Source organism: Chlamydotis macqueenii, chromosome 12 (assembly GCF_036417535.1).
Source record: "Chlamydotis macqueenii isolate bChlMac1 chromosome 12, bChlMac1.mat, whole genome shotgun sequence".
NCBI lineage: Eukaryota > Metazoa > Chordata > Aves > Otidiformes > Otididae > Chlamydotis > Chlamydotis macqueenii.
Window position 1 is genome coordinate 18,725,237 of NC_141567.1, and position 26,967 is coordinate 18,752,203.

Below are 26,967 nucleotides of genomic sequence, written 5' to 3' on the forward strand. Positions count from 1 at the left end.
AGGGTGCTGTGACCTAGAGGCAGGTCTGATTACATCATTTGTTTTGGGTTGAGTCTCAGGAGCTTTATAAAAAGCAGTCTTAAAAGGAAGGAGAGAGACAAGGGGAGAGAAGGGCAATATCTCATTAGCCAAAGCTCTGTATGTGTGCATTCTGCTATTTGCCACATATCTACAAGGGAGTTTCTTCAGAGTGCAGAGAAACCTGTGAACTGTCGGAATACTTTAAGTCTTTCCTTGAGATGTCAGCCAAGAGCTTCAGTATAGTCACAGTTGCTACTGTGCTTATTTTCTTCCTAAAGATACAACTCTCAGTGCAAGCGCCGTTGAACGGTAAAGTCTTTCAGCTTTCTATTTTATTGTCACTTGTAACTTAGGGCAGCTAATGTATGCAGAAAATTGGCACCTTTTAATTATTACTGTTTCAACAGCATGCTCAAAGTTGTATAGTGTTGCAGTCTGCAGTTAGAGTTAGTATCCTTATTTCAATTTCTCACAATATGTATTCTAATATATACAGGAAAAATAAATTTGTCCTCTGATTTAGGTTGCATTACAGACTTCTTGCATGCTCAGTATGCCTTGCTTTGTGATCTTTTTGTTTCTCATAGAATGAAGCAGAGACTGGTCCTTCTCAGAATTAGTGGAAGCATCACACCTTTTCCTCTGCCCTGTTTATTTTTAAAGCAGAGGAAAAGAATGCAATCCCTGTAAAGCACCCCATATGCTAGACCTCATTCTCTTATATTTAAATAGGACCAGTTTCAGGAGGTCAGTGCTCCTCACTCTCTTTTTAGGAGTTAATGTTAATCTGGTCAAGCTAGTCAAGCTGATTATAATCAATTTTCATCCATTCAAGCTGATTATATTCCACCTAGTGTGATTATAGGATATGAGGGAGAGCCATAGTAAAAGGTTGTGTGAGAAGACTTACTCAGCACCTATATTCATGGGATTAAAATCCTGAAGGCGCAAGCGTAATCCAGAGCAGTCAGCTTCGTACAGAGCTCTGCCAAGACAAGATTTTACCAGGTTTTTCACATGAGCTACATAAGGGGTGGAATTCAAACTTTTCAAGTCACCTTATTTTGGGCATATGTCCTCTGAAAAATGGCTATATCCTCTAGCAGAATCTCCCACCTGAAGGGCAGAGGTTCCTAGAGCTTGGTGCTTTACAGAATAACAGAATAAAGCTTGGTACTTTTCATGTGCTTTCTCTGACAACACAGAAGGTTTGGAAGTGAAAGGATGTGTCAAAAAGGTATGTCTTATGATACGTCCTGAAGGGAATGCTGGAGAATACCTACCTTAGAATTAGACACCCAGTACCAAGAGCTACGGCATCTGCCTGTCTCTGACATTTGCCCAAGTCAGAGACACAGCTAATATAGATTTTCACAGCTAAAACCATTCCCAGTTTCTCAGCTCCCAAGTGACCCTGGAAACATATTCATTCCCTGGATATTGATCAGTGAAACATAGATACACTGGCTATAGGAACTTCCTCTGCCATGCATGCACAGGTAACTGTTTTACTCATCAGCACTCACCCCAGCACGAACAAAGAAGCAGGAGAGTGCTCACAGTTTGAGGATGGCAGCAGATCACTTTTGCAACTCCACATGTTCTTTCAGACCAAATCAAGAAGATTCTGCCTTTGGGTCATCTATTCGTCTCCTGATCTAAGTTAGATTAAATAAGTGTTAAAAAAAGCCTCAGCCCTACCTACACTGGTTGCTATTATTGTGCTCATCAGTAAAGTCATAATGCTAATGCAGATCATCAAAATGCTCACAGGTTAAGGAAAATTTCACTTGGCAAAAGACTTTAAGCTTTCATTTATTTTTGTTTCGATTGGCATAAACACCCAAAATATTGAAAATCTTTGAAATCAACTGGTTTAAGGTTGTTCTAGATTATAAATATCATAGTTTTGACACCTCTTACACATTTTAATGAGCAGAGAGTGGCTATTGTAGTTAAGGCAATATTTCTTCAAACCCTGCTCAGGTGAGCATGTGGCAATTTCTAAAACCTTTTGACAGTCAGTTGTTACCTTCATGCAAGTTTTACCTACAGAAAATGCTGACTAAAGGATACAAGCACCCCTCCAAAAAACTCAGAAAGTTATAATCCTCTGCTGAGAGAAGGGGAAAGGAGAATGAGGTTTCTCATCTTGAAATCTAAGACAGTGCATGAATTCTTCTACACAAGGACGCTGGGGACTTCAGCCAGGGTGATTACACAGACCTCGTTTTGAAAATTCCAGTGTAAAAGAAGAAGACACACTGGTCCTAACAAACTGGAAGTAGAGAGCTTAGTGTTCCCAGCAGATATCAATAGAAAAGAGCTAAGTGCAGCTGTTTTGCACATCCCTACAAATTAATCCCAAGCATTTCACATCACATTATTTGGGCAAGAGTTGTATCTGTGACCACACTTCAGAGTACAAGAAATGCAGCCAAGAATCATGTACTGAGCAGGCATATGCATGTAAGGATAAGTATTTGCCTGCATGCATGCATGCATGCACACACAGGCACACTGAGTGTCTGCAAGACTCCTAATTCAGGACTGTTTTCTAAGCAGAAATAAAAATAAATTTTCAGAGAATAAAGATCTACATTAGCCAGATAACCAAAATTGTTCAGGTCTGTCAGGACAAGCACCTGTAATTACACAGCAAGCTGAATGACTCTAAGTAGCTTTCAGGACCAAAAAAAAAAAAAAAATTTAAAAAGACTGTTTAATATGTCAAGACATTTCCAAAGACATGCAGAGACACTGTCCCAAGTTCAGTTCCTTAAGCAATGGATGATTATTGATCATTTTAACACTTACTCAAGCCCCCAGGATTCTCTGAGTTATATGGGTTCGTGTATCATACTCCCTTTTTTCAAAGTCCATCTGGCAATGGACTGCACCTGGCAATCCACTGATGTTTCAAGTAGGCGTGAAGGGGTTCGTTATAGCTACACCCCATTTATATTCCTTAGTTTCCTAAACAGAAAAAATCAAGGATATACCTACATACAGAGTCTGTGGTTATTCCACTAAAAAAAAAAAAAAAAAGAAACCAGACTGACAAAAGTTTCGCTCAAGGATTTAAGTGACCACAAGAAAGTCCAGCCCTACGGGCAGGATCACAGGGATAATTATAGTTATAACTTGGATAAGAAGGGTTCATAATCTTTGAAAGCATCAATGTTTTGCTCAACATTTGGTGCTAGAAAGACAGATAAAAGTATTGCAGAATTCAGTACACAGGCTTTAGTTGCAATTTGTTTCTTTACAGAGTAAGATCAATTTCAAATACTCACAGTAATATCTCCTTTGTCTTTAAACAGGGTCAAAATGGACTTATATTGGTAAGTACTAATTAATTTGTACATACTAAGTTGTGGGTTTGTCCTTTATGTCAGTGCTTAAGATTCCACAAGGATCTGATGGCTGCTCAGGAAGAATTATCTAGAGACTTTCTTTTAATTGATCAAATCATTTGGCCAGTTATTTCCTCATTCAGAGCAGTGTCTGTACGCCACATGCCCAGAGAGAAGTAGGCAGTGCTGAGAATCTCAGCAAAAAATGCTTGTGCTTAAGCCTTTGGTGCTGCTCCAAGACAACACAAAGAACCTCAGAGACGGAACTTGCCGCTAATAACTGCTCCCTTTGGCTGGGCTCCAGTTTACCTGACTCGCTTCACATAAGCAAAAGGAAAACTGTCAGCTGCATGTCTAAAGGTTTTAATCTAACTGCCAGTATGCGTAAATTATACTTCACGTTCTTATTAGGAAAAAAGCTTGACACAGTTTGAGTAACAAAAGCCTGGGTTTTCCACCTTGATAGCAGCCATCAGATGACCCTAACCCTGCTGGGTAGTAAGGAAAGCAAGACTTCTTTTACTACCATCAAAGCAGAAGTTTTTCCCTCCTTCCCAGGGTAATGCTTGTTTCAATTGGTTACTTCTCCCTTTCGAGGAATTTGAATACCAGTATTTATTTCAGAGTATGTTATTCTCAGTGTCCAACTTCATAAATTCCTGTTAAACCGTCTGCAGTCTGATTTCTAACATGTACTGGGGGATAAAGAGAAGGTTCATGAAATAGATTCTTTTTTTCAACTACTGATATTCAAATATATCTAGAAAAACATATAAAAGTAACTTCAAAAAATTAAAGTGGCAACTGAGCTTGCACAGAATAGTTCTTTTTATATACTTGGAAAAAAACAGAGGTAGAACATTGGTCTGCACATTAGAGAGACTGCAATCAGCCAGAAAAGAGCCTCTCCATACTCTCCTACTGATCCTGGTTCCTTCTGGCAGCTTACACTTCCCACCATTTACCTTTATCCCTTTGCAATGTCTCCCACTAAGTCAACAGGAAGGGAAAGGAAGTCAAGCCATTATAATCACAGTGCAAACTGATGTCAAGATGAGGTTCAATGTACGAGATTAAGGGTGGAGGAGAAATCCAGGCAGTGATTGTCAATCAGAGTTGTATTTGTTCAGTACAACAATATGTAAATCTGAATGTTGATACAGCACTAGCAGCTCAGGGCATGCTGGCAACACAAGATGACACTGCATCTGATCAGCTCTTATCTTTTCAGCGCAAGCTTTCCAAAGAAATGAGCATTCAGCTTGGCTATAATGGAAACTATTGCATTAGATACAATAAATATAAAGGCTAAACCTCTCCTCTGTTTGCCTCTTCCTTAGCTAAACTGCAGCAATGCTATTTGTTCTTCCTGATTTCACTGCTCTTGTGTATAGCCCAAGAAAAAGTGCCTGGAAGAAACAGCACAGGCCAGTAAGCTGGGGTGTGAACCCTCAGCCTCCTCTGACGCAGGCTTGCTTTGTGTCCTCTGATGGGCTGCTTCACCTTCTGTAAAATAGACAAAGTAGATGAAGCGTATCACAAGAAAAGAGTGTTCAGTTGAAGAACTAAAAGAATTGTTCTGATGCCCCATAGCTCAGGACAGCATGTGCATACAGCTTTTGGCAATGTTGCTGTGTGGCTGGAAGGTGCAGGCCTGAAGCCCTCTGCCCCAGAAGAGAGTCAGTAGAATTGGAGAGCTGGGCTTCAATTTTTTGGATTCTGGTTTTCTGCTTCTTTGATGTAAGAGGGCTGGAATAAAATCAGAGAACCAGAACCACTCCTTGAGAGTGGATAAGCAATCACAAGCAACCACAATGGAGAAAACTAGCTTTACAGCCAAGTTTAAAGCAATAGTGCAAATGGAATTATTAACGTGCGTTAGCATGTGAGGAGACAACTTCATGCTACAACATAGACACAAGAACTGTTGTTAACAGACGTAAGGCTAATTGAACTTGCAAATGCTTTAGTTTTACTGCTGCCAAATACTCCAATTTGGTGAGGTGCTGAGAACCTGCGCTAAGACCCCTCCACTTCCCCTTAGGAAACGCCAGCTTTAGTGAACACATTAGAACATGACCAAAATTTATTGAATGGAGTAGCAGGGACAGCTACAACCCTTGGAAATTCCTCTATCTGACAAGCTTCCCTCTGGACACATATGTGGGAGATACACACACTGGATATGTGACACAGAATGGAATGACTGAGCTCTGCCTGTGCTCTGAGCGAAACGGAAACCATGTGGTCACGTTACCGTGGCAGGGAGCCTGGACTCTCAGCCTGCACTACTAACGCAGCCCTGGGCTAACAGCAGCTATACAGCTTCCAGCTGGCTGGAAACAGGGCAGAGCGCTCTGCCTGCCTGCAAAAATACCACAGACATTCCCTGCATTACTGAGCCAATGCATTTTACTGCATTTGTTTACTTCAGTTCAAGAGAACTTGGATACCTGTGAGAAGCTCAAGCAATATGAATATTAATCGGTCATCATCACAAGTCTGTTGGTACCACTGGTGTCTCATAGGCCTGTTTTCTTCTTTTTGTAAGTCAGCCAATGTACACATCCTGGGAGCAGACATTACCTGTTCCTAAAGGAACATCTGTCCTGCGTCATCCAGCTGTGCCAGGGCTGCAGGGCTGGCTGAAGGCTTAGGCATGGAAAGCTAGAAGCTGTCAAAGGAGAGGAGACAGTGGACGCATGCAGCCATGGTGCTGAGGGTATTTTGCTCAGCTCACTGTACAGCTGGGCAGCAAGACCATTCAAAGAATTATTACTAATTTATTTACAGATATCTTTTATAAAATAGCCATGAGGGCACAGCCAGGCTGAGGGTTATTTACACCGTGGTAAGGGAACACAGGCCTGGAAAGTCACGTAAAAGAAGGCAGCACACGAGCTGGATTTGAGCAACCTCAGTTTGCACTGCCTGCAGCAGGGAGCGTTCATGGCTGCGTCTGGGAGCGGTGGTAGCAAGAGGGGTCCTGCTTCCACCCATACCAACAGCTCTGTACCTTAATTTGCTCACTCCAACAGCTGAATAGTAGTGTTGGTGGGTAGGACAGGCCCATGGCACAGTTATTGCTCTCCTGACAGTCCTGATGGGATCCTCTTAGCAGCAAATATCATCTGAAATGCCTGGGTCTTTCCCTTTGTCACAAATGTTGTCACAGATGGAGGAAATTAACCACTGAGATACTTTTGCAATACTTCTTATGTTAATACCTTTTGGGACTTGCAGTACAGGTCAATCCTAATACATCCACATGCTATTCTTTATTCAGTAGTGATCAGACAGAGCCTTTGTAAACACAATGTGATTTCCATTGAATTTATCTCAATGTGCTGGAACAGATTAAAAAGAAAATCTGGTTCACAATCAATCATTCATTTTCAACAGAGCTGGCTGAGCAATGCTTTCCAGCTGCGTGGTTTATCTACCATGGAAATCTCAATTTCACATATGCAAACCCAAGCTGCACTGAGCTCAGCTCTTTGAGACAGGAGTCTTGAGGCACTGAAATTAGGAAGATTACATGGGAAAATTTCTAGAAAAACTGGTTTTGTACCAAAAAAAAAAAAAGGTTTTCTGTTTGGTTTGGTTTTTTTGTTGTTTTTGTTTTTTTTTTTTCAATTGAGCAGGAATGAGAAACAAGCAAAAACAGCTGTAGCTTAGAGGCCTGTGAGTGGAGGTCTGAGCAGTTTAGATTCCAGTGAGTGCAAACTAAAACAGATTTAGGTCAAGGAAAGGATAACTGCTAGTAAATATCAAGGTACATAAAGACTGCAATAACTACAGCATTTTACTGAAAAGAGAACAGTTTCCTTTCTGAACTTCTGATGTTGGTGTGGAAGTTCCCATACTCTGTTGCCAGCTCCTAAGGGCATTCAGTTCATCCAAACACAGTACTGAAAAAGTCAGTGGTACTCCATGGCATGGTTTCCACTGGTTGGGATTAGACTTCTATTTTATGCATCAATTAAAAATTACCTATTTAATTATCAGGTCTCCAAACCTATGATATGTAATATATTAATGTCTTCTTGCAAACCCTCTGTCTTATCAGTGCATAGAAAACCCAAACCTTTTAAAATTACTGAAGTCTTTTTACAATAATGGCTTCTCACCATTTTTTCTGGCACTGCTGTAGTCTTAGCTCCGTAGGAAAGTGTTAAGATTTCAGTGTCATTGTCTTGCACATCAAGTTTCAACCTGAAGAAACAATCATTTCCTGGTATATCCTGATATATGTTTTCCTGGGAAATATTCTTGAGTGTGTATATCCCATAGTATGGAATTTATGCTCTTCTGGATGGATCTGTTATTTGCCAAAAAATATGTAGAGAATAGTATACAGTCTTCTATAATGTCAGCATAACATTTATTAGCTTTTAAAAAGAATTTCATAACTTTAAGACAGTACCATGAAGATCCAAGAGGAGAGAAATTCATGTGATTGGCAGCGAAATGGAGTCAAAGATGTAAGTTACAGCAACACCAAGGCCTGTTTGTACTGAAAAGCACTGACTGAGTCTGAGTTTCCACACTGCAAACAATGTCACATGCTAATCTATGTCTTGAATAATTTTAAAGAGCTGTAACAAGGAAGTAAGACTGTCTTTGAGCACCAGAACTGAACTTGCCAGTTCTGTCACATGTACTACGTTTAAGTCAGATTCACCTCCACTGTCCATATCCTTGGAAACTGTCCTTCACATTAAAAAGTGAGCCTCTAATAATATTCTCCTGACTGTTAATTTTCCTTCAGAAAAGATCTGAACTTGCTTTGCCACTGAGGACACGATCTCACATTAGATTCCAACATTCACAATTCATGGAAAATGTTAACACACCGGAGAGACTTCAAAGAAGCTGAAAGGAATATTATAGGTTTGGAAAAGAAGCTTTCTAACCAAAGACTCAAGGAACTCAATCTATTTCATTTAAGAGAAGTGAGAAACTATGTCCTCTATGCTAAAAGTACTTCAATGAGGAATAAAAGTATGCTAGCAGAGGCTCTTCAATTTCCAAGCAAAGGATTAAAAGCAATCACTATCTAAACAAAATCAAAGCTAGACAAACTCGAAGTGAAAAACAAGCTGCCAAGGAGAGTAATTATCCATTGGGCACTAATGAAGTGTCTTTTACCCGCAATGCTTAAAGGAGGAGTAGATGTTTTTTCTCTTCTGAAAGATATGGCCTCATTGAAATTAATTCAATGCGTTACACAGATCAGGCTGGGTGATCCCCAAAGACCTTTCTGCCTTAGAAAGAATCATGATAAATCTTCAGAGTTGAGGAGGAACACAAGTTGCAAGTACCTGTTTTGGTATTTAAATCCAAATGGTCTCAGCTTACAGCTTGCGAACAGCTGCTAGCTATTAATGTGTAATTAAATCAAAGGCACAATTAAAAAACCCTTGATATTATCTCTTCTTTGTAGATTCTACCTAGGGCAAAAGACTGTGATGAATAAAAGTTTCACCAGAGTTTGAGCAAGTTATTGCAGATCAAATTATCATAACACCTTCCAGTTTTGCAGATTAGCTTTCCACTGTGGGTTATGCAATATTGCTAGATAGAGCCAGACAGTTTGCATGAAAAGGAAAAGTTTAAAAGGGTCTGGCTTTCTACGTACTGAAATGTATGGAAACTTTCCTCTGCCAACATGAAGCCACTTCTTTCAGCAGTTCTCTGCAGAAGGCTAGAATAGCTGTATTACTGTGCATATGCCTGTTACTTCCACAGGGAAAAGTAATTCATGTCAGTAATAATCCAAATATTGACACAGATCAAACTACTTGTCACATTTGTGGGCTCTGAAGAAAGACAATACCATCACGAGGGGGTCAGAGACCCTGTGGCTGGCTCTGGTGCTGCCGCTTGCAGACCTAGTCTGGTCAGCTACCAGACCTGCAGCTCCCCAAGAGTGTAACATCAACAGCAGTTGCGGTTGTAAAAAAATTGAGGGGTGGTAAAGTGTCTCTATGTGAGATTTTTGTTGGCATTTGGCCCTTTTCTATCTAATGGCACACTGGAAAGATGAAATTAAATTAAAAAAAAAAAAGTCTTAAAAATTCAGAAAAGGCTCCTTTTCCAAATTTTGTGTGAAGGCTGAAAAAGGGGAGTTTTTATATTAATTGCACAGCTAAGGCTTGACAAACGTGTCTCTCTTAATTTACACAGGTCCTGACGGAGAGAAGGCGTGGCCAAAGAAATACCCATTTTGTGGAGGAGTATTCCAGTCGCCAATAGATTTCCACAAAGAAATTCTCCAGTATGATTCTAATCTCTTGCCTTTAGAATTCATAGGCTATAATGTGTCCTCCACTGACCAGTTTACACTGACGAATAACGGTCATTCAGGTAAGGGAGCTCAATGGCAGCAAGGGATTGTGAAGGAAAGAGCTGCTGGAGCTCGTGATTTTTTAATTCGTGGGTGAACTATTTTGATTATCAGATGAAATTAAGCTGGGATGATGAAGCCTCCACATCAGTATACCTACATCTAGAGAACAGGCTGTGGAAACTCGGGAATGTACGAAGTACAAATGGATTTGCAGTGAGCCGAATTGATTGTGGTTTTAAAATAAACTCTAGGCATGTCAGAATTAATGCCTGAGCTTTTCTTATTACTTTGGTTGGAGTGCTCCAAAACAGAAATAGATTTTGTGATTTTGTTAAAAAGAGATAAACTGATAAAATATGGGTGCAATGGGTCTCTGACATTCCAGTCTAATCAAAGCAGCTCAGCTGAATTACATGAGGGAGGAGAGGAAGAAAAAAAAAAAAAAAGAAAAGAGCTGAGACCATCATTCTGTTCCTTTGACTTGAGAGAGAAATCTTTTTAGTGTAATATAAGACAGAAAGATACAAAGACAGAAAAATAATTACAAATAGCGTGCAGACATGCACTCCACTGTAGTACTAAATCAAAGCATCAGTACAGTAGGTAAAAGCAGAGAATAAGAGAAGATAGTCTTACACCAGTAAGCTAGTCCCACCATTTTTCATGTTGTGTTCCTTCCTGAAACATTTGAAGACATAGAAACAAGAACAGTTACAATGCACTCCTTATTTGTACCCTGCTCTATTGCATAAGCATTAAAAGAACCCATGTTATAAAATGGCCTCTGCTTTTATCTGGCATGCTTGGTTACAATACACCCAACATGCAAACATCTCTTTTTTTTTTTTTTTTGCCCCCCCCCAACTCTTTCAGTGGGGTAAACCCGCTCTGTAGACCACCACAAGCCCATCTTCAGTAAGGGGCAACCTCTTAGGGCATTGTTTCTGGTTTTCCTCTTGGTCAATTCCTCCACCAAAACCAGGTTGCTTTAGACTAGGGATAGCTGGAACACCCTTTCCTTGTCAACCTTCTTTTCCTAAGAGCCTTTCTTGGTCCTGAGTGAAAGATTGTACCGTCACAGTCGAATGTATTAGGCTGATGCAAGCAACAGGCAATAGGCAGAGAAGGAAGCATGGTCAATGTGGACTTCAATGGTGCCAGAGAGCAGGTGAAGACAAAAGAACAACACTGAGAGCCTGTCCCTCACATAATAGTCACAAAGGTAAAAGCAAATTCCTCGTAGAGCCGACATCACTAACATTCAGTTCTTGCCCCAAAAACAAGAAGTTCAAGTACTTCCTAATGCAAGCCAAGAAAAAAATATATCCCTCCCTCAGTAAAAATAGGAATTCACTTCTAAGGTCAGTACCCTCCTAGAAAGCAGGGGACATGCAACCCACTCTAGAAACCTTACTCGAATACAAACCTTAATTGCTCTGAGTAATGAAAAATTAGCCTCTGTTAGAGTGATCATTACACCATTTGCTGCTATGTTCTCTTAAGGCTAGAGAGGAAATCAGTAGGATGCTTAGTATTGTGGTATCAGTCATTCCTACATATAATTAATGTGCTTTACCGGCCGGCTAATCCAGATACAATTACCTACTTCAGCTAGACTGAAAACAGTAGAGCTCAAAAAAAGCTTTTCAGCACTAGCATAAAAATACATAGGTTTGCAGCCGTTCCTTCATTAAGGTTTTCAGCCTTGTTTCCCCTGCAAAACATGTCTGGGACACTCCAGAAACAAATTGTGTTAACACTGGAAAATAATAAGTATAGACTGCAAATAAATCAACCTGTTCTTTACATAAGCTGTTGTTTTATGAATACCAAACTTCTCAAGTGAACAACTCAGTTTCTGCTAAACTGAGAATTAACACTGTAATTTCTACACATGAAAAATAACCCAGTCTGTCTTGCATGCTGGAGAGCATTAGTGAGCAGAAGGGAGGGTAATGCATACAAAGGTCCCCCTCCAGCACGGCAAGAGAGGAAATGCTATTTCTTAAGGCCTGTGGTTATCTAACTGCTTGACATCAACGCTCTGGATTTCGGGGGGAGCAGGGAGAGGGGGAAGTTTTTTTCATTTTACCATATGCTCCTAAAAGAAGATTAAGAGGCAGAGGAGTTCAATATAACAAGAGTTTAAAAATACCATGAGAAATATTAATTGATTAAGCCATTTTCAGCCATTACAAGGGGACTGAAAGAAAGCACATGAGCCTAAATTTTGCTTCAACACATCAATAACTGCCTCTTCAATAAGGCTGAGATACTTTTGCATTCTTCAGGAAGAAGAAAGATTTCCATTAGCAACAATTCTCACATGCAACTCCTGTAGTTTAAGAAAACAGAAAAAGAGTATATTCTAAAATCTCCTGCATTGCCTAGAAAGGTTTAAAGACAACTAAAGTGTTTATCTCCTACCACAGACTGAGATGGATTTGAGTTAAGAATCGGCATTGCTCCTGCTCTATATGTAATACACTTAGACACAGTGTTTTTATTTGTCCTGTGCTTGGAAGCTGTGGTATCATTTGCTCCCATCTGGTTTGGTCTGCTTACAGTGAAAATGTACCTGTCACCAACTATGTACATCAGAAACCTCCCGTTTGAATACGCTGCATCCCAACTTCACCTGCACTGGGGAAACAGAAACAAGTCAGAAGGCTCAGAGCACACAGTCGGTGGGAAGCATTTTGCAGCGGAGGTAAGACAAGCTCAGATCAGGGAAAGAAACAAAGAAGGCTGGGCAGGTCCCATGGTTTCAAATCTTGGGTATATGACTGTAAAAGGCTGCAAGATTCTAATCCAAGTATTTATGATCTCGGTATATACTAAAAAAAAATGCATTGTGCACCGCAAAAAGGATGGACACCAATGTGCTTTCATGAACATGCCACAAGTCAGGGAGTTAAAATTTAGGTTTTAAACTCAGAGCTGGTGCTGGTTCACTTGAGTAATTTCAAGCAAATTGCTAGATATTTGACACCTGGGTTCTTCCCTATACACCAGGTGTAACTTTTGGCTGCATAACACTGCTTCTCTGTCTACTTCACTCACCTTCTTCTATCCCGTGAAGAACTATTTTTTATCTTTTCTAATCCTAAATTATGGATTTGGGAATAGATTTTGAAAAGCAGTACCAATTGGATATTTACCCCAAAATGATTAAAAGAGAAATGAGAAAAATTTGTTTGCATAACAGCACTATACGAATCCATTTCTTCTTTAGTTACATTTAACACTGGCTTTTGCATTCTAAATGCTGAGAGCTCCAAAAGCGATGTTACATTTTCAGGAAAATTTACTAGTACTACAGTCAAGATGCCTTGAAGCTTAAATGATCAATCATATATATTATCATAGAATGGTTTGGGTTGGAAGGGACCTTTAAAGTCCATCCAGTCCAACCCCCCTGGAAGAAGCAGGGACATCTCCAGCAAGATCAGGTTGCTCAGAGCCCCGTCCAACCTGGCCTGGAATGTTTCCAGGGATGGGGCATCCACCACCTCTCTGGGCAACCTGGGCCAGTGCTTCACTACCCTCACAATAAAGAATTTCCTCCTTATTCCTGATCTAAACCTACCCTCTTCCAGTTTAAAGCTTTTAGCCCTTGTCCTGTCACTACCGGCCCTTGTCAAAAGTCCCTCTCCAGCTTTCTTACAAGCCCCCTTGAGGTACTGGAAGACCACTATAAGGTCTCCCCGGAGCCTCCTCTTCTCCAGGCTGAACAGCCCCAACTCTCTCAGCCTGTCCTCACAGGAGAGGTGCTCCAGCCCTCTGATCATCTTCATGACCTCCTCTGGACCCTCTCCAACAGGTCCACATCCTTCCGATATTGGGGGCTCCAGAGCTGGACACAGTACTGTGGATGGGGTCTCACAAGAGCCAAGTGGTCCATCTGTCAAATCCATGTCTCACCAGTTTACAGAAAAGGATGTTGTGTGTGATAGTACAATGCTTTGTACAAGTCCAGGTAGATGATGTCAGTTGCTCTTCTCTTATCCACCGATGCTGTAACTCCATCACAGACGGCCACTAAATTGTTCAGGCACAATGTGCCCTTAGTGAAACCGTGTTGGCTTCGCCAGTCACCTCCTTATTTTCCATGTGCCATAGCATGGCTTCCAGGAAAATCTGCTGCATGTCCTTCGGGTACAGACTGGCAAAGACTGACTGGCCTTCAGTTCCCTGGGTCTTCCTTTTTCCTCCTTTTTAAAAATGGGGGTTATGTTTCCCATTTTCCAGTCACTGGGAACCTCACCAGACTGCCACAACTTCTCAAATACGAGGCACAGTGGCTTGGCAACTTCATCCGCCAGTTCCTTGAGGACCATCAGAATTCCCATGGACTTGTGCACCTTCAGGTTCCTTAGGCTGTCTCAAAACAGTGGGCAGTTCTTCATTCCCCTAGTCTCTGCTTTTGCCTCCTGTGACTTGGGCAACGTGGCTAGAGCACTTGCCAGTGAAGACTGAGGCAAAGAAGTCATTGAGTACCTCAGCCTTCTCCATGTCCCAGGTAACCAGGTCTCCCATTTCCTTCCAGAGAGGGCCCACATTTTTCCTAGTCTTCCTTTTATCCCCAATGTACCTATAGAAGCTTTTTTTTTGCTGCCCTTGACGTCCCTGGCCACGTTTAATTCTACCAGTGCTTTGGCTTTCCTAACCTGATCCCTGCCTGACTTCCTCTTTGTTGGGATGCATTGCTCCTAAGCTTGGAGGAAGTGATCCTTGAACATCAACCAGCTTTCTTGAAACAGAAATGTGAGCATGCTCCAGATGTTACAATAACAGTATCTCCTTCTCTGTAGCTGCATATTGTACATTATAACTCTGAGAAATATCCAGATATAACAACAGCAATGGACAAAGCGGATGGACTGGCGGTTTTGGCTATTCTTCTTGAGGTAGGATGCAAGACCTTTTTTTCATTGTTGTTGATTAGAATATGCTTTCAATCATTAAGTCACCAGAGACGTTTAATATACAAAATTACCTAGATTATTTAACAATGCTGTGCCTGAATAAAGGTTCTTCCCTTTCTCTTTCACCAAAAAAGGGCCAGATTCCAGCAGCACATGGAACAAATTTTAAGAAAAGAGGAATTCTGAATATTTCCTCATGCTTTTCAGTAAATTAACTTCAGCCATGTTAAATCAATTTTTGCATTCATTTACAAACTAAGGATTGGTAAAGTTTACCAAACAACAGACAACAGTGAATTTCAGGCTCACTTACTCAAAGCTGCCTTTTGTAGCATGAAGCAGTTTTAACACAGCAGACAGGCACAGGCAGACACAACCGTGGCTTCAGCCGCTATATGTAATTAGGATTTGACCACAGTCTTCATGTTGCAAACTTCCCAGATTCTTTGAACCACAGATTACAGTGAACAAGTAAATTCAGTGCTCTTTTTTGAGATGACAGAAGGACAGCTTTCCAATTTTCCCTTCTGGAATCCCACATACAAGCAATTAATAATTATCTGAAATAAACATTTTTAGAAGCTTGTATATATATAATTCTGTTTTTTTTTCCTGAGTATTAAAACTCTTCAATTACTATAAAGATGATTTTAAAATGTGAGGATTTTCTGCAGCATAGAAAAACCTGAGAATACACATGTGAAAATGTTCTAGTTAGCAGACAAAGCTCTAATTCTCATTAATATTATCCAAGCTCACTTCCTTGCAGCTCTAAGACTTTGACAACAATTTTCTGTTAAATGTCAGTTCATTTGGAAGTTGCAGCTGTGAAAAGTTTCAGAGTATTGTATATTATGCTAGCAAATAATACTGGGATTCTGTTTATTTCTGCTGTTTAAAAATCAAATAAATGAACAATGGAGATTAGGCCTTTGAAAAACTTTCAGACAGCTGGTGGCCATTACAGTTGATCTAAGGACACTAGTTTACTATGTCTGGTTGTCAGAGGAGTTGCTAAGCACCAACTGCAAAGAATTCATAGAAAGGGCATTGATTATTAAACTGAAAAGCTGCTGCTAGCAGTTGAAAAACATGGTCTTGTTTGATAGCTGAGGTGTAGCCCTTGCCAGTGGCCCTGCAGTACCCAATAGTGTCATTCTTTATCTTCCTGGATTGTGAGGAGCAGCAGATGAAAAAATGTTTCAGGGTGGAAAAATGCGGCTTTGACTAGAAACCAGTAGATGAGCTGAGAAGCCTGTCAGTTGAGAACTTATGCCTGCGATGTTCTCAGAGGAAATGGTTTCTCTTCCTTTGCACAGCATCCTGAACAGGCAAGGGCAATAGGGTCTTTCAAGTGCACACAAGAGGCCTACGCTGCAGTTGTTAAGATAGAATTATGATAAAGCAGCTCTAATAGCTCTGGAGCAAGTAAAAGCATCATTGGGGTTCTGAGTATAGGGTTCATGTTTTGAGGAAAAAGAGCACTTGCGGCATTCCAGTATATAAAAATCTGGACGGGGGAGACACTTGCCTTATGACGCAGGCCAGCAAATGCAGCTGTCTGCTGTGTGCAGAAGCAAGGACTCATAGTCAGACTGCAGGGATCTGCACAGCTGTTAACAGTCTGCTCATTTCAGATTGGACCCTTCAACCCATCCTACGAAAAGATCTTCAGGCACTTCCGGAATGTGAAATACAAGGGTGAGTGGCTATAAGCCTGCATTGCATTGAGAAGGGCTAAGAGTATCAGATGGCACCCTGAGAGGGATTGACCTGGCTGAAAAAACAGTCCCAAAATCCCAGGCAAACCTGTCACAAACTGTGGAAGACTTACAAATGCAGCACATTTCTGTGAAAAGCGTATGGCTAGCATGCACCATGTGTTTCTGAGTGGGCCTTATTTCTTCCACATGGTGGTTTTTGGTTAATATGGCCACAGTTTATCTTACAGAATTATGATTTGGTATCTAAGACCAGATTTGTACATAGGAAACCGAAAAAGCTGTATTCCTTATTAAACTGGGATCATCTCTGTTAAAATGTATTTTTCTTTTCCTAGTGATATGACTGAAAGCATCCTACTTACTGAAAAGCAAATTCACTTCACTGGTGTACTACCTGCGTAGTAATGACACAGCATTTAACAGGAATCTCCTATTTTAGATCAGATGGTCCAAGTCCCTGGTTTCGATATTCAAGAACTGCTTCCTGACAGACTGGATGAGTATTATCGCTATGAAGGATCCCTGACAACTCCTCCTTGCTACCCTAGTGTTCTCTGGACAGTTTTCAGACATCCTGTTAAAATTTCACAAGAGCAGGCAAGTTTCAATGCAGATAATTGATTCTATGATTCTAAGTTTAAATACAGCATGTGTTTCCTTGATTGATATCTGCTAAAGAATAGTAAACACATATTCTCATTTCCTGGATTTCTCTCATGTTCCCGTAAAAGTGAAAGATGATCATTGCTAAAATCCTTTAAGTGGGAAGAACAGCACAGAACAGACATAAATCAATATGCTATTCTGTTTGTAGTTAACACGTTTTTAGTTGAACCAGAATAAATAAAGGACAGACAACTGCATAGCAATTGGTATAGCATCAGCCAAGTGAAATTAATTTCTGTTCTCCCTATGTACTTACTCCCTGCTTTGAGTCTTTCCATGAGTCACTTCCAGATAATTTTTGCTCAAGCTTCATGTCGGAACCCTATTCGCTAAGTATTCTAGTGCTACTTTGATCCTGACTGACTTGGGTATGATAGGTTGGGTAGATGTTAAGTTTCTAAAAAGCATGTGATGTGTTATTTGTCAGTCTTGAATCCTCTGGCTATTCTCAAATTTATGGTTTTTGTGCTCACCTAATTAACTTTTTTTTGTTCTTAGGTGGCCACTTACATAGACTATACACTCCCAAACACCATATTCTGATTCACCTACTTATAAACACAGGGGAAAAATGTTATTATCAAAATCTCTAATCAAATTACTGCATGCTCCTTGTTATCAAAGTCCATTCTTTACTTTATCCACTCTGCCAGATCATGTCTTTACCAAAGAGAGAGTTCTTTCATAAAGTAGCTTTTAGTACTGCTTAGGAGTTAAGACTGTGGTAGGGAGAACATGCTGCAAAGGGCCACCATGCTTCCTCTCGTCCAGTTTTCCCGGTGGATAATTACTAAGCAGCATTAATTTTATCAGGATGTAAACAACATACAGGTACAGGTTTAGAGGTGTCACACTGTTTACACATTATTCTGCATTCGGACTCACAGGCCATGCAAGATTTCACTATTATTTAATGTGTTCTCTTCCCTTTGACTACCCCTTTGTTTCAAACACACACTCGCTGTGATCATACACCGGCATTGCTTTTTCTGTATTCTGGGAGCTGAGCAGGGTGTTTCCTTTCATAGTTACTGGCACTGGAAACAGCCATGTACTGCACAGAGAGTGATGACCCAGAACCCCTGGAAATGGTCGATAACTTCAGAAATGTTCAGGAATTTCATGAAAGACTGGTTTTTATCTCCTTCCGTGAAGGTAAGTTGTATCAACACTTCTATGCCAAGAAACAGTGCACAGTGATTTGTGTGAACTTGAGCTACTGAAGTGGCAGTCCTGTTGCACTGTACCACTACAAAAATACAGCAATCACATTTTGCCACAAGTTCACTTTGTTCCCTTTTCTTCTCTTACTGCATTGTTGCATGAGCAATTGTACAAGAATAAGGTATTCAAAGAGTATACAAGAAGTTTTCTTTTTCCGGAATGGGTATCAGGCAAGCCCTACAACCTTCTGATCAAAGGCAAGGAGATAAAAGAAGGAAGACATGTTTGGCCTTGTCATGCTTAGCAGAAATATTTGCTGTCACTCCAAACACTAAACAGCTCTCTACAGCTGAGCTGTTTCAGTCAGTGTAAGTGCTTGAGCTGGCTTTGTCTCACCAGTGACATTTTCTGGTTCTCAGCAATATCAGGATTCCTTTTATGCAGACCACACATTTAAAGGGAATCAGAACTTTGCCTTCAAGGAGACTGTTTTTGGGAAATTACATAGAGTCAGAAGAAGTCCTTGAGGAATTCTAACTTGACAAGTAAAAATAATGTGTAACACTGGATTGTGTTACACATTTGTAACATTCAGTGTTACAAATGAAAAAAAAATTGCCATCTTACGAGGAAGAACTGATTGAAAAGCTTAATTATGCAGTGTTACACAATGACAACGCATAGGTTTTTGGGGGAGTTGCATAAAAACCTGCATCTGTGGCGAGAAGCTTAGCTGTGCCCCACAGTAAGGCATTTGAGTATACTGTTTGTGCAAAATGTATTGTTTGTGTCATCTTGCAAACTCATACTCTTACGCAGTTATGAAGCTGGCCCATACACTGAAGGTAGATGAATCTAGGCAAGCCTCTATACTATTTGAAAGTAAAAGATTTTTAAAAGAAAAAGCAGACTTCACAAAAAAAGATTGGCCAAGCAGTAAACTTTCAAATTAATAAAATGTGTTAGCACATCATTTCAACTTTGCCTGCAAGTTTCTCCACTGTTCTGATGAAATAAAGGAAAACACAGGAACTGTCTATATTGGGAAATTTCACACAATAGCCACTGCAGGGACCAGTTCTCCCTGCAGGCATACTGCAGTAGCTGTTCTTGCCATTCCGCTCTGCAGATAGCCCCTTTCATAACATATCTTTTCTGACTATATGGCTTAAACCACAAGCCATCACCTCCCATTCTCCAGCTCTGCATTAAATCTCTACATTTCATAATCTCCAGAGCTCCAGAGACAAAGGCTGCATCTCCTTAACTGCTGCATCTCCTGACTTTTGTTTTATTAACCATTGTATCTGCAGTTAACACAGCAGACCCTCAGCAGAAGCCTTATGGACCAGGTGTACAAAGACCAAGCTACAGTCCTAACGGCCATACACAGTTTTCAGAGCAGTTCAGGGATCCAAATTACCTCAGGTTCTCATTTCTGTACGCTCAGCAGAAAGCTACTGACTAGAAAAACAACTGTGTTAACTTGTAGCACAGAAGCAGGGCAGTAATTTAAGAAGAGATGGGATACTTCCCTATTTTGAGTTGCAGAGAAACAGCATAACATCCTTTTGTTTCATGTAGGATTAAGGATCTGAAGATGTTACACTCTATGAGTAAAGCCATCACTATATGACTTTGTTCTTTTCACTGAGCATCTTGAAAAGTGCTCAGGTTCTCAAGGATCCTCCTGTCTATACACAGCTTCCAGTTTGTAGATAAAGGCCTAGAAAACTGACTTTCTCCAAAAACAGCTGAGCAGTTTTCATCTCCCATCCTCATTCTGGAAGCTAAGAATGCATTCGCTCCAGATACCTCAAAAAAGGTCCCCAAGCCTGTGGATACTACAGTGCAAAGCACTGTAAGCATCCACACTAGTTCTTTCCAGTCAATGAGCTGAAGCATTTTTCTGCTTTCATTGCCATTTCTCCATTTGCCTCCTTGCTTATTTGCTGCCAAAGGTATCTTATTGTCTTTCCCATTACCAGCAGCAGATAGCTAAATATTTAAGTCTAAACTAGTTTAGTTTAGCTATACCTTTCTTCTATTTAAAGTCACCATTTCTGCTCTTGAATTACTGCTGAGAGAAGTTACTCTGATCAATTGTCTCTTTTCTCATTTTAATTCGTTTCTATTTTGGAGCCCAGTTTCAAGGTCAGACTAAAACAAAATACTGAGTACCGTCGGCTACCAAAATTTTGCATCAGTCTGCATCAGCTCACATGTTAACAAAAAATAAGATTTTTCCCTTTCTGAAAGATCATGAATACCTTTCTGCTATGCATGATGAAGACTCTCTGCAGTAAGCAATATCCTTAATCATACCACTTCAGAGTCAAGAATAAGTAACAGAACAACCCCCCAATCAATTTAACAGTTAAGAAAACCAATTTGTTTATATTATGTTGCTAACAAGTGGAAACCTGGTTTCTTGACTGTAATATGACTCTGCATTAGACAGAAGTTATTTCTGTGACTCATACAGGGCATACACAAGTCAGACTTAGGGTTTTGCGGGTTCTGTTCCTTGACTTCTTGTGGCACACTATATAAAGCAATAGTCATAATATTCTGTCCTATCTTCATGCCTCTTATCAAATCCATGTGCCACCGCTTGCAGTGTATAATGGTTATAGCAAGCACTATGCCCCAGTTTAATCTCATTTTAAAATGAGAATTACAGTAGTAGTTCTCTTGTTGCTAGATTCTAACCAAAATATATAAGAAAATTACAAGTTTACCACATCATCAACAATCCTTAATAGCCCCATGATTAATATACAAACTGGTATTAGTTGCACAAGCAATATTTTGAGTAAACTAAAAGATGGCTAAATAGTGAAAAAGGGAAAGAACTAGAGTATGACAGTCCTTTTTCTGCTTTGCTGATTGGCCAACTAGAAATATCCCTTTCCTCCACAGCATTCTTATATGAGCAGGAAAAGGGTTAAAACATTCTTCCCAAATTTCCAATCTCAAACACCGGCTGCCAACTATAGAACTAGCTGGGTCCAGAATGGCTATTCTAGTAAATTCCTTCAAATCCCTGCTCAAATCAGATTACGTACAATGATTTTAAACAGCAGAATCAAGATTGACAACATGGCCGCCAAGTTTCTGAGACTGTAAGGCTTCCTCTGCAGGGTCTTTCTTAAGTCAATGCACAATCAATCCACTATAGCAATGCCCCTGCAGAAACACTTACTGAAGTAAGAGAAGCTCTGGAGTGAGCAGCTACCTTATGTTTAAGACCAGTTCACCATAGAATCCTAGAGATTCCATGTGATTACTTTTTCTACCCTGTCAATTCACCAAGATTCAATACCTGGTGGACTTGACAAGGGTATGTTGCTGATTGCTAACTGCATCTCCTAGCCAGTGATTTTCTGAGCCCGACTGGTCAGCCAGAAATGAGCAATGTAGTTTTCCATCTGCTTCTTAAGCTGACCTTTCAGCATCTGACTACCTTGTCTCTGTAAATCACACTCAATACTTAAAAGTAAAAGGTAGAGAGTTACAATCCATGATCCCAGTAACTGAAAATCAGATACTATGCTTTTCATCCAGGAATCTCTAAACACTTCACAGAAATAGTGCAAGTATTATTTCCACCTATGGGGGAAAACGTGACCCAGATGTGACTTTCTCAAAATTGTTGCTGTGAACCAGTACTAAACCCAAGAATAACATTTGGCTCTCCCCCTGCTAAGCCACATTATTTGGCTCCCAGGCAGAGGTGACACCAGCTATAAAAGCATTTTCAATGTATCTTTAAAGTTGGCATGACTTACCAGAGTGGAATTGTATGGGTTATTGCCCATCCTGCTGTTCTCATCCAAGAGGTGGTCTCTATGGCTACAAAAGGCCGTGCTTAGTGCTACTTTAATAGAAACTCCATTCAGTGTAACTACATTTAATTACAAAAGCTCATTGACCCTATCAGTGAAGCATAGAAAAATGTTCTACCCATTTAAAAAACGATTCATCATCCCTGTCCCCTCCTATTCCACCTACTATGGTCACAAAGGCTGCCTCACAGGTGCAGCCCCTCACCTCGGGGGTGGGGGGCGGGGGGGAGAGGGAAGAAAGAAGAAAAAAGGTTCCTGTGAAAGCACAATTAAGGTGCACCTGGTTGCTGGCTGCGAGCGCCCAGCCTGATGCAGCCAGCTGTATCACAGGTAGGAACAGAGCACAATTATTAAGAAGGGAAGGCCATAGACAGAATCATGGCTTGCGCCAGGCAACCACAGAAATTTATGAAAGAAATTCTGTCGTGCACACCCTAAGCACCTACAAAGCAAGTTTTCAGAGCAACTTTTCTACCTTTTCAGTGTCAAGTCTTGAGCTGCCATCTTCACCTGAGCATGCGTGCCACAAGATGGGGCCATTGAGCTGTGTTTGGTCTCAAAAATGCAACTGCCTGAAGTGTTCGGTTATCCACATTTTGATGCCAATGATTAAAATCTAAATTCATGCTCACTATTAACAAGTACTACATTTCAAAATGTCTCTAATCTTAAAGGATTACTCAGCAAAACTCAAACATGTTTATAATGTATTTTGCCTGTCAGCAATCTGTTCCAATAAAATCAGCTTCGCATACATGCAGCTGAAATTTATGATGATGTTCAAACCTTCCACTGCCCACAAGTTAAATGGGAACTGGTGTCTAGTTTTGATTATAGCACCATGCTGAAATACTGTCTAACTACATTTTGCAACAAGGGCTTCTGATCAAACAGAAATGCCCCCTACCCTTCCTCTTCAAACTATTAGCTATTTTTCTACAATTATGTATTTGGTGTTATATTTTGTTGTCCATTTGATGCATTTTTACTATAACAAAACTCCCCTTTTTTAAAATACAGCTTTTCTTCAACTGGATGGATTGCAAGTTGCTTCTATTCAGTTGGACTTAATAAAGCGTCTAATGGGTTAAATGGGATAAGGTTAAACTCAAAGTTTTACATTTCTGTTTTCTCAGCAGTTGATTTAATAAGAAGAAAATACTTAGATGTAATACATGAGACCTGTCAGCTTGACTCTGAAAGGGTTCTGATTTTGCTTAGAGAGAAACAGTAATTTGATAAAATACAAAATGCAACGTGTAAATGAATCATGAAAATGCAGTTAGGAAAAGAGTGCTTACCTTCAGGATCTTTGGGAAGGCCAAAATAAACAAAAATACTTTCATTGCTGAAAATATATATGAAGGTCATTATCAAAGACAGCATTATAATGATAATGCTTAACATCTCAATGCAAACATGAGATCACTCAGTTCTTCATACTGATATCCTGAATTCATTCTTACCTTCCTGGATGCCTTTAAGCAATGTTCTCAACAGCAAAGCATATTGTTCTTCAGCTGTCCACATTCAATGGTGTTCATCTGCCTGGGAAAAAAAAAAAAAAGAGCATCAGATTTAACATCCTTAGTTCCGTAGGTTTAGTTTTTCAGTTTTGCTTACGCTCTCTTACACATTATAGCATTGAAATCCAGAATTTCTGATCTGCCATGCCTGTGCCTTCACGTTGGTTTTGTGACTTCAGTGGGTGTCTAAATTCACAGCATTGTGAACTGGATCCAGTTGTGGGATTAGGGCTTTCCAGTATACATCTATGCAAAGTTATCCATTCCACAGTTGCAAAGTGGTATGAGCAGGCTGTAGGAAAGTTGCAGATGCAGAATGCAAATGTTATGACAGATTAGAGACTAACCTTCTTCTCTCAAGTAAACAAAATTAACTGTTTTGTATGCTTTCCCTCTTTTTCTAGGCTTTGTTGTTTCTCTTGTGATAGCCTGTGTTCTGGGAGTCCTCATCATTCTTGCGGTAGCCTTGTGCCTACTGAAGAGGACAAGGTAAGACGTCCAGCTGTCACATCACAGGAAAGGAAGTCAAACCAAATTTTTCTTATGACACAAAGAAGTGCTTGTGTGTCCGAAACCTTGCACATTTTTTATAGTGATAATGTTTGTTCTTTTATAAGGTACGATCTCTTCCTACAAGCTTTGATTTGTTTTTCATCATTGTAGCCATTATTTCTCCTGTATCATAGAATGGTTAGAGTTGGAAGGGACCTTCAAAGGTCATCCAGTCCAACCCCCCTGCAAGGAGCAGGGACATCTCCAACCAGATCAGGTTGCTCAGAGCCTCGTCCAACCTGGCCTTGAATGTTTCCAGGGATGGGGCTTCCACCACCTCTCTGGGGAACCTGTTCCAGTGTTCTACAACCCTCATTGTAAAAAAATGTTTCCTAATATCCAATCTAAATCTACCTCCCTCTATTTTAAAACCATTACCCCTCGTCCTGTCACTACAGGCCCTACTGAACAGCCTCTCCCCATCTCTCCTGTAGCCCCCTTGAGGTACTGGAAGACCGCCATCAGGTCTCCCCAGAGCCTCCTCTTCTCCAGGCTGAACAGCCCCAACTCTCTCAGCCTGTCTTCATAGGAGAGGTGCTCCAGCCCTTTGGGGTATCATATACCCCAAAGTAATTCTATTTTATTGTCAGCAAAATATGTTTATACAGCTAAAAAGTCTCTACTTGCTGCGACCCTTGTGCCACAGTGGCTACCATTCTGCCATTGTAGGAACAGTAGTTTTTTTTGTGTAAAGCAACTATATAATGTTTTTCCACAAAAAAAAAAAATTACTGGAACTGTATCTTTTATTATTAAAAGATACAAGGGCACGAAATAGGGAACTGTACATGAGTACCAGGGAGAACACAAAACCACTTGCCACGCTAGGTACTGACTGCTCCCACAAGCAGTTAGGAAATGAGACTCCCTCTCCAGACAAAGTGGGACAAGCAGGCTGGGGCGATAACAAACTTACCCAGTTTTTCTGTTTCTCAATTGCCATTTGTTCTTTTTTATTGTCCTTTTTTGCTAGCATTGCTGCTCCTCGTTGCTTTTCATTTTTTTCCTAGAACAGTAAGTGAAACAAGAGGGGAACAGAGTTTTAGAAAAAAAAGCCTCTCCCAAAGGTCACATCATTTAAGGGGAAGAAATCTGTACTGACAAGAGATCATTCAGCCAGACTGTTTGCCACCAAAGTCAAATTCTTGAAAAAAAGACTAAGCTTACAAACTTTCCTACAGCCTGATCCCTTCGTGATCAGCATTTACTCTGCCATGCAGAATGCATTCTCCTGACCTATTTGTAACAATAGGCTACTGTGACATTTGCACGGGTACAGAGAAAAATAATCTCACGTATGCATAATGGACCATTTTAAGTAACCAATGGTGCTTTTCCTTCATTGGAAACACAATTATTTACTACATTTGTTTTATTTTAGCTGCAAAAAGTGTAGCGAAGACAACAGAGGAGTAATCTACAAACCAGGCATGTACAAGGAGGAAGAAGACATCTCCAAACTTTGATTCCCCGCTCTGTCACAAAAGCCCTTTTTCATCCATAGCACTGATTTATTTTGCATTGGTGGAACACGTCTCTTGTTCTTGGCTAATGCGAAGACTCACAAGTGTTCTAAAAATGTACCAGCCAAAAGTTTTCTGTAGCCCTTGTGCTCCTGTTTTCCAGGGAGATACGATCAGTGCATTCTCCTGAGTTAAATTCCTCACCACATTCTTTTCATATTTGCTGCTTACTGAGTCTGGGTCTTTTAATTGATTTTACAGTTAATCCTAAACTCCAATTTTATAGTTTATTTAGCACAGATTTTCCCCCAGGTATTCAAATCTGAAGACACTTATCAAGCTACAAGCACTCTTCCCTACTAAATCCAGGTACTGGTTTTAGCATGATGAATATAAACAAGATAAAGGGCAATGTGTATTTGAGATCAGAATCTGAACTAAGTTGTTCAGTGCATACAGTTTTTAAAAATCACAGCAAATGATGCTAGTGCATTCACCAGTCGCTTTGTAACAGAAACATCAGAGGAAAAGACAAGTGTAAATGTAATGAGAGCCACACGAATTGTTAATGGGGTTCAAACCCAGGAACTCAGTGCTGGAAAAACACTACTGCTAGAGGAACAGCTCACTTTCCAGTATTACACAGCCTCACAAACTTATGGAGGTCAGTCTCGGTCTGTCTTTGGAATTAAAGAAGCATCTTGTCTTATTATCCTGCTCTTATTTATAGTGTGTGTATGAATGATGAGGAGATAATGCAGTTGCTGCTGCTGCTTCTAAGCAGACTTGCCATTCTATCATGAAATCTTGATTGATTTTACAGTATATATTACAACTGCAATTATACTGTAGATGGTTTTGCTGATTTAGTTCTCTGAATTTAGTAATTTAATTATTAGAAAGTAATAAAAATTATCTTTTCAAAACTCAAAAGCTAGATACTCTTGAGTCTTGTTATGCATTTTTGAAAGTGAGAAGCATAAACCTAACTCGGTTTCCACTGAAGACAATGTGAAATGTCATTGACTTCAGGAAGAACAGGGTTTAGCCAGCCTAGCCTCAGATGTATACAGAATTCCTCTTGAATTTGACATCTAAAGTGAAGGTTTGAAATGCTTGTACGTCAGTATACAGGCAGGAAGTAACTGAGCACAGGCTTATGCCTAAAATAACTTCAGGTATGAATGCTGCTAAAAACTGCTGGGGAAATTCCAATCTGAACTTTACACTTAGATACATTTTGCATTCAGTAGCACCACCGCCGCCTTTGATATTTTAAATAAATAAATTGTTATTGTACGTGTTATCCCCTTTAAAGATGGCAGATGCAGAATCTATGTTTTAGATTCTTCCCCTTCCACCCCCAA

At 40.2% G+C, this 26,967-nt stretch overlaps 1 protein-coding gene across 1 annotated transcript; it reads left to right on the forward strand.

Annotated features, from left to right (window-relative positions):
• The first annotated feature begins 239 nt into the window (after positions 1 to 239).
• On the forward strand, positions 240 to 25,970 carry CA12 (carbonic anhydrase 12). Its single transcript, XM_086757466.1, has 10 exons — positions 240 to 330; positions 3,345 to 3,365; positions 9,567 to 9,746; positions 12,297 to 12,439; positions 14,544 to 14,639; positions 16,295 to 16,358; positions 16,821 to 16,978; positions 18,076 to 18,202; positions 23,990 to 24,074; positions 25,519 to 25,970. The coding sequence occupies exons 1-10, from the start codon at positions 240 to 242 to the stop codon at positions 25,601 to 25,603; spliced, it is 1,050 nt and encodes a 349-aa protein (XP_086613592.1). The 3' UTR covers positions 25,604 to 25,970.
• Positions 25,971 to 26,967: the final 997 nt, after the last annotated feature.